Consider the following 8,754-nt stretch of genomic DNA (forward strand, 5'->3'; position numbering starts at 1 on the left):
TAGCAAAATAAATAACTGCAATATTAAAAAGGGTAATAAATATCAAATCAAATGATAACACAATCAGTCCAAAATCTTGTAATACATGTTTACTAACAAATCAATTCAACAACATCCGATAAAAGGAAGCTTTGAAATGGTAGAGAAATGATGAGATAAGATTATTATTATCATTTGGTTGCAGTTTGCCTCCCATCTGGAATAGCATAGAGCACAATCGGCTTTGAAGGTCTTATAAAAGGAACATCACATCTGAAGTAACCTTTCCTCTCCAATTGCACTATATCTCCACGTTTCACATTTCTCATATTTGAATCCCCAAGAGCCCCAATCTCTTTCTTTGAATCCGTGTTCACCACATCAACAAAATCCTCATCTTCTTCCACCTGCATCAACACACAAATCAATTATACCTACACATTTTCAATCATGATAATGACAAGGGCATTTTTGTCTTTTCACACATCATACCTTCTTTTTAGTAATTAGGTATCCAAACTCCACAAGAGACAATGGAACAAGCTCATTAGTCTCAGGCAACCACGTGAGTTTCAGTTTCGTGGTCTTAACCGATCCCTCAAGGTGCAAAACCCCGATTAATTCCGTCACATTTCCGTTTTCGCCCTTCTTGATTTCTTTAACAATCGCATTTCCCCAGTCCATTAACGTAATTTCCTCGTTTGGGTTTATAGCCTTAGCATCAACTTGTTCAATCCAAATCTTTTTTGTAAAAGTGGTGGCTTTATCCCCTGCAGCAGGGTGCTTCTTGTGCTTTGGTAAGACACGCACAAATGGCTTGTGGGGCCCATCTAATAAAGTCAACAACACACGGTTTTCTTCAATGATTGCAGTGTGTCTAGGGCAAACAGGGTCAATGATTCTTTTGTTAATGTTCCATAGCTTATCCCATTCCATTAGATTCAGATTCTTCGATGCCCCCTGTGAAAAAAAAAAAAAGTGTTATTTTAAGAAAATTAAAATTAAAATCAAAATATTATACTTACTTGTTCAAGTATAAACTGTATCAAAGCTTCAATTTGTAAACCTCTGCGAACAATTCCTTGAACAGTTGGAAAACGTGCATCATCCCATCCATCAACCTTTCTATTTTCAACAAACCAAAGTAATTTCCGTTTACTTAAAAGTGTATAAACCATATTCAATCTGCTAAATTCATAAATATGAACTTTCCTAAGCCCCATATCTTCTTGAACCTTGAAATACTGAGGATTTCTATCATGATACTCACTAGATCTCAACGCATGTGTAATCCCTTCATAAGAATCAACAAAAGGACACGCGAAATCATACGTCGGATATATTTTATACTTGGATCCGATTCGGTGATGTGGCATTGGATTACACCGATAGTAAACCGGGTCCCGCATTGATTTATTCGGATCTTGCATGCTTGGAAATTTTCCCCTTAAACAACATTGTAATCCTCTTTCCGTTCCGAGGATCATTTGATTCCATAGTTTGATGTTTTCATCAATGCTCTGATTCCGACACTTTGATTCTATTCCCTCCATTCTCTCGTGTTTCATTTGTTCACGTGGGGTGTCATCGATGTATGCTTTTCCTTCTTTGATCAACTTTTCAGCCATTTCCATGAGAATTTGAAAGTAATCGGAAGTATACGTGATTTTTTCATATTTAATTCCTAAAGTCCCGACATCTGTTATAAGACTATCAACAAATTCGTTGCTTTCTTTTGCAGGATTTGTGTCATCAAACCTTAGGATTATTTTCCCGTTGTATTTCTGAGCAAAATATTGGTTCAATAAAGCTGCTTTTGCATGGCCTATGTGGAGAAACCCACTTGGTTCTGGTGCAAATCTTAGACAAACTTTTCCCATTTCAGCATGTGGAAGATCAAATTCAGGGCGATTGGAATTAACAACTCCATTAGCTATCTGCTTTTTGTTGGATTCATCTGTTACATTTGTTGAAGAACTGGGCTTTGATGAGTCTTTTTTCTTTGAAAATGCTGATGTTAGTTCATCTAAGACAGCAGCATGTTGTGTAGATATCATTGTATACCATCTACCCAAGTTTTGGTACTTTTTTGACTTCATTAAGCTTTCCCATCTCTTACCAGCTCCTGAAGGAAACATTTAGAACAAATAAAGATATAAAATGGATTCATTTAATCATTTTGTTTCTTCTACACCAAAAAATGAAAGCATTAGGGCATGAGTAATGAGATTTACCTGCAAGATATGACCAGATAGTAATATCTGCAACTGATAAAGTATGACCAATCAAGAAAGTACGATGCAGCAAATACCCATCAACATACTTGCATGCACCCTCATATTCAGAACCTGAAGAGAAGATAGGGGCATAATCCAGCCACTCATCAATCTAAAAGGGTAAAAATCAACAGAATGTAATTAGTGATTCTTGAAACAAAAACAGAATATGTGCTAATTTCTTTGAAAAAGAAAAAGATATTCACCTGCCCAGTTTCAAAGGCATCACGTTGATACAGGTTGGGAATGGCTGTTGATGTCCGAGCAAGATATTTGAGAAGTACATTTGTTCCACGTAGCTTCAGCCTAAAAGAGAAATTTTTTGAGTCGATAAAAACTGAATATTGCTAATAGAAGATTATTGGCGTGAATACCAATGTCAATTTCCATAGTTCTAAAATTCATTGCATCGTATACTAAGTATTTCTCAAAAGCAAATACATTTACATTAATCTTCATTGGAAACACTCTATTTGAGTAACATTATCCCAAGAGAACAATTATTCAGGAAAGGAAGGAGTATATATGCCGTAACTTCCAACAATTTTAGTTTTGGATGTATTTGCTGAATCTAATCTTAAGTTGAATCAAACAAAATAAGGATCTGAATCTACGATACCCGTTGGCTAGGACAAGAACAGGCGGAGAGCCGGCAGTGAGAGTTGGATTCACCGTGAGAGAAACTCCGGCAACTTTGGCCGTAGCAAGCACGGACAGAGGAGGAGTTGCGTCGGAGGCTATTAGCAGCTCCATCATTACCTAGATCGCTTCTCGATTTTGTTGTTTGCTAACCTGCGAAGAGTTGAAAATGGAAAAATCCAAGTTCTGAGTCGAGTGGATGCGAACTACAAAGCGATGTTTACGCGTTTAATATAAGCAATCAATCTATTTCTGTTACAAAACCTCATCCAAACGAGCAAACAATCTTAAACCCTAATGATCAAAATTTTGGGTTTGCCTATACATATGGACCATACCTTATGTTTCTTTGCGGTGGCAATGGCCTGGTGTGAGTCTCGAGAGGCAACTGGACCGGAGACGAGAGGTGAGCGAGAGACAGAGCTTTCACGAGGACGGCGTGAGAGAGACCGAGGTCAAAACTAAAAACAAAAGTGAAAGATTTGGCCCAATCACTGAAGGGCCTCAATCTGATACCTGAATGATGATATAATGATTTTAAAATATGGGCTAATTTTCTACTATAAGATTTTGGTCCATAAATGTTTTTTGATACAAAAATAAAGCTTACGATATTGTTTTTATAAATGGTTTTTGATTACAAAAACCTGAAAAAACATGCAAAATTATGGTGGAAACGTATCATAAAATTTGCAAGAAAAATATAGTTTAGCATCTCATTTTATAAAAATAAGGGTTTGTTTGGTATGATATGTAATGATAATGGAATAGATTTGATAAAGTAATGGAATAGACAATGGCAATGGCACTGATATGAAATAGATCTGTCGAAAACAACCGGTCTAAATAAACCGATATGTTTATGATTTGGGTAAATTGGTTCAAGTTAACTGGGTTTCGATTAAGAAAAATTGGGTAAGCGGATGAGCTTCACTTTAGAGGGCATATTACCACCACACCCTTTCACCAATTATTATTTTTATCTTATATATCACTGATTTAAAACATTATAACTTTATATATATATATATATATATATATATATATATATATATATATATATATATATATATATATATATATCAATGTTGTAAAAATCTCGATTAGGTCCCGATTAATCCCTAGGCGCTACTCGACCGATTAGAGAGCGTCTAGCGATTAATCCATGCTTACAGAATGACTGAAATAGTAGAATCCGGTGAAATTTTACACTTTGAAGAAGTTATATCTCAATAGAAACTATTTGACGTATGATTAGTATTGTATTTATCATATTAACCTATTTTGTTATGATATTAGTGGTATTTATGAACTTTTATATGATATTAGTCATATTTAATTTTTTAAAATCTTACAAATTAGCAATTAATTGTCCCAGATTAATCCCCCGATTAATCTCTGCCTAGCCGATTAATCCCTTAACCCCAGTCCACCGACTAGCTAACGTCGAGCGATTTTTACAACCTTGATATATATATATATATATATATATATATATATATATATATATATATATATATATATATATATATATATATATATATATATATATATATGGAAAAGTTCAATAGAGAACCATAATTATTAGTTCTTCAAGGAACCAAATCTTTTTTTCAATTTCTAATGCTTATTCTTTATCGAAAAAAAAAATCTAAGAATATCTAAATTCATATATTAACATTGTGAATGTGAAAAATATTTTTTGGATTCACCGTGTGAATCCGGATTCACATTGTGAATTTGACGTAAAAAAAATCGAATTTGATATCATTGGAAAAAGGATAAAAAGTTATGAATTTCTGTATTTTTAGTTTTTTTTTTTTTTTTGATAAAAAATAAGTTCTAAAAGTTGAAAAAAAAAGATTGGTTCCTTGGTTCCTTGATTAATTATGGTTCTCTATTGAACCTCACCATATATATATATATATATATATATATATATATATATATATATATATATATATATATATATATATATATATAGAGAGAGAGAGAGAGAGAGAGCTAGATTCTATTGTTTAAAGTATTTATTGTGTTATTGTATGCATAAATGTGGGCCAATCAAAAATTAAAATATAAATAAATAATTAAATAAATAAATAAGGGTAATTAGGTAATTTTATAAACAACTTCCCCAAATACTTTCCTATAATTATGCTAGTTGATTTTAACCTAATTTATCCCCTTTTATAAACAACTTCCCCCAAATACATCAATGAAGGTGAGAAGGAAAGCATGAAGCGACTGCAAGGTCCAATGGATGTCGATCGATTGCAGGCTAAGGAAGCGTCTCCGGGGTCGACGAGACTGAAGCAACGAAGTGAAGCCTGTCATCGTTACCAACGCCGAGGGGCAGAGGACGACTCCATCGGTTGTGGCGTACACGAAGAACGGAGATAGGTTGGTTGGACAGATTGCTAAGAGGCAGGCCGTTGTGAATCCTGAAAACACCTTCTTCTCAGTGAAGAGATTTGTCGGGAGGAAGATGTCGGAGGTGGACGAGGAGTCTAAGCAAATTTCGTATACGGTGGTGCGTGACGAGAACGGAAACGTTAAGCTTGATTGTCCTGCTATTGGAAAACAGTTTGCTGTAGAAGAAATTTCAGCACATGTACACCAGTGCTCCCTCTACCTCTTAATTTGTAACAGTAAGATGTTTTTGCCCTAATTTGGCTTCTCTTGTTGCTTCTCTATTATCAGGTATTGAGAAAGCTTGTGGACGATGCTTCAAAATTTCTGAATGATAAGGTCACAAAAGCTGTTGTAACAGTTCCTGCTTATTTCAATGATTCCCAAAGAACAGCAACAAAAGATGCAGTTCCTGCTTCTCTTGTTGATTCAATGGATGATATTGGTGAGATTCCAATTCTATTGGAATGGAATCACAAATTCTAATTCTGTTGGAATTGAATTACGAATTCCAATTCTGTTGGAATCACAAAAGTTGATGCTTGAATAACAGACCATAAAAGTGAAAGTGATTCTAAGCAACATTATTCTTTTAGAATGTTTAGTCGTTGTTAGATTTTGATGTTTTCTTTCCCGTTTTGAAAGTTTTTTTAGTTTTATTCTTTAACAATAAATGTATTTCTTAACAATTGTTACTCGTATTCTCTAAGAAATAATGTATTTTTTGTTTTTATTCTTCAATTGATTGTTCAAGAATTTGTTATTCTACAAGAAGTTTTTAAATTCATGATCAAGAAATAGGTTCAAGAATATTTTTATTATTTATGGTTCAAGAATATTTTTATTTTTGAATATATTCATAAACATATTCTGTTAGAATGTCCGAATTAAAAGAATTATAATTCGTAAAATCGGATTTTTAAAATTAATAGAATCTATGATCCCTTAAAAAATGCAATTTTCATTTATTAAATCTATATTATTTGACTAAATTACCCTTCTAATTAATTAAGATGATATTTTTCAATTATATTTAATTCAATAATATATATTAATCACTTTCTTAAAATAAGTAAAATTGATTGGCCCATATTTATGCATACAATAACACAATAATTAGTTTGAATATAATAACCTATGCCTATATATATAACTACGACGATAATAAAACATAAATATATTATTGAAAGTAAAATTGGTAAATATATTTAAAATGGTTGAGTTGTGTATGTTATAAAAAATTGTTGAGTATATATAGAGTAACAAAAAAAAAGTTAAAAAAGTGGTTGAGTTTTAGGTGATGGTTTTATAAAATTTCATTACGGAATATTTGCAAATGGTTGTAATATTCTATTTAACTTCTCAAAATTGAATTTCTTCCATCCTAAAAAGTTCGTAGTCACTTGGAACTAGGGGTGAGCATCGGGACCGAAAAACCATCTTTGGAACCGGACTGTCGGCTCTGGAACCAGAATCGATGTAAACATCCTACTTCCTAATATATGGAAGAGCTTGGGACCGGTTCCGGTTTTGATTCTCAATTTTTTAGAACCAATACTCGTCGGAACCAAATAATCATCTTTTTTATTTAACCTTTTAAGATAATAGATATACTAACTTAAATGATCAATAACTTATATTAAGAAAATAAAACGGTAGGTAAAATACACGCAATGTTTAGTGATGGTAAATATAAAATACGTGCCATCTTCAAAGTAGATGTTGATTTTAGAGGAACAAAGTAAACATTCACTAATAATTTTCATTTGATTTTGAACATTTTTAACGGTATTTTGTTTTGAACATATTCAACATCATAATCTGGTTGATAATTAATTTATAATGTTTATTAATAAACAGTCACTAATAACTTTTAGTTGATGGTATATGGTTAAGTTGTGGTTTATAATGATTAAATTATTTATAAAAATAAAAAAACACTTTACGAATCGGGTAGCTGGACCAAATATAGGAAACCGATCTAACCGGTTCTAAGATTTCATGAATTGTCGGTTATATCTATGGTTCCTGACAATTAAAATGGGTATCCATCTTTACTCATCCCTACCTAAAATGGAGAAAAAAATGGGTTTTAATCCAAACTCTCACCAGTCTAGTTACTTTTCAAACTTATAAATTGTAACATTAACCATAGAATGTTAAAATCTTAAATGAAGGTCCAAAATATAGTTAATTAATTAAGTAAAGTCAAGCCTAAATTTTTTTGAGATAATGACTTAAAAAGGTAATATATTTTTTGATTTGTACACATTTGATCACTGAGTTTTTTTTCGTCTACATTTACCCCTTCCACTTGTTAAACTGTACACATTCAGTCCTTATGACCGGCTACTCCACATTAGCCAGTAAAAATGACTTAATATGGTAATATTGTAACACCAAAAAATTCAAGCCAAATTTAAACTTTCAAAACATGTCGAATTTATCAAAACATTACAACTTTGTTTTCAAAATACATTTATATCAGAGTTTTCTCAGAAACATAACATAATAGGAGGAGCTGTACGATCATGTCTTCGCCTTGCCGCGATCCCCTGATCTACCTGAAACAATAAACTGAAACTGTAAGCCCGAAAGCTTAGCGAGTTACCCCCAAAATACCGATACACATACAGTCCACATAACCATGTCACACCATGACATATCATAACAAACTGAGCAGAACAGCACATAACGGGTCCACAGCTTTACAGGCTGGAATACCCCTAGGCCTACAGTGTGAGTCTGGAATGCCTACCGGGCCCTCAGCTCACATCTGGATTGCCACCGAGCCCTCAGTACGAGTCTGGAATGCCTACCGGGCCCTCAGCTCGTATCTGGAATGCTCCCAAGTCCTCAGTATGAGTCTGGAATGCCTATCGGGCCCTCGGCTCATATCTGGAATACTCTAGGGTTTGTTGGCTACCGCACAGAGCAGTACAACCTCAACCCATCCCACATAACATATCAACATGTAACAGATAATGCACATACAAACAATCAATCAGTATCACAGGTAGTCCTACAGACCTACCCTCTAGCGTATCAAACTAGCATGCATAACTAACTCGTACTCAACATAATACAACTACTAGGATATCATATCCAATGGGCCGGCCTTGGTGCCTTAGACCCCTTAGTATAGTGAGGATAACTCACCTCGCAACTGTCGTCGGAAATAAGAAGGCTCAACTCCTGGGTCCAACACGAACTCCACCACCTATAGGTACCATACAAACCTTTTTCATAAATCTCCTAATTCCCAGAAACCATCAGAAGTCAACTGGTCAACCCTTGGTCCAAGTCAAAGTCCACAGTCAAAGTCAACAGTCTATGTTGACTCGACTCGTCGAGTGCAGATCACCGACCCGTCGAGTCCTTCCTGAACTCGAGAAGTCGTGAAATCCTTGATTGGCTCGTCGAGTTCCCTTTTTAACTCGTCGAGTTCATA

At 34.0% G+C, this 8,754-nt stretch overlaps 1 protein-coding gene across 1 annotated transcript; it reads right to left on the reverse strand.

The window, feature by feature from the left end:
• Window positions 1–3,375, reverse strand: LOC145124325 (Glutamyl/glutaminyl-tRNA synthetase, class Ic). Its single transcript, XM_079059619.1, has 7 exons — window positions 3,233–3,375; window positions 2,875–3,047; window positions 2,462–2,561; window positions 2,214–2,367; window positions 1,005–2,104; window positions 472–939; window positions 1–386 (listed from the first exon to the last, which is right to left on the reverse strand). The coding sequence occupies exons 2-7, from the start codon at window positions 3,009–3,011 to the stop codon at window positions 171–173; spliced, it is 2,175 nt and encodes a 724-aa protein (XP_078915745.1). The 5' UTR covers window positions 3,012–3,047; window positions 3,233–3,375; the 3' UTR covers window positions 1–170.
• Window positions 3,376–8,754: the final 5,379 nt, after the last annotated feature.

The sequence above is a fragment of the Lactuca virosa genome, chromosome 7, assembly GCF_052849685.1.
Source record: "Lactuca virosa cultivar CGN04683 chromosome 7, Lactuca_virosa_CGN04683_v6, whole genome shotgun sequence".
Classification (NCBI taxonomy): Eukaryota; Viridiplantae; Streptophyta; class Magnoliopsida; order Asterales; family Asteraceae; genus Lactuca; species Lactuca virosa.

What these genes read in the sequence shown, in the direction of transcription:
- LOC145124325 (XM_079059619.1), bottom strand. Translation starts at nt 3,011, where the DNA reads ATGATGGAGCTGCTAATAGCCTCCGACGCAACTCCTCCTCTGTCCGTG. An exon ending in GTTCTTGTCCTAGCCAACGG is followed by an intron (nt 2,562 to 2,874) that starts GTATCGTAGATT and finishes TTTCTCTTTTAG; the next exon opens with GCTGAAGCTACGTGGAACAA. An exon ending in TACAGTTTATACTTGAACAA is followed by an intron (nt 940 to 1,004) that starts GTAAGTATAATA and finishes TTTTTTTCACAG; the next exon opens with GGGGCATCGAAGAATCTGAA.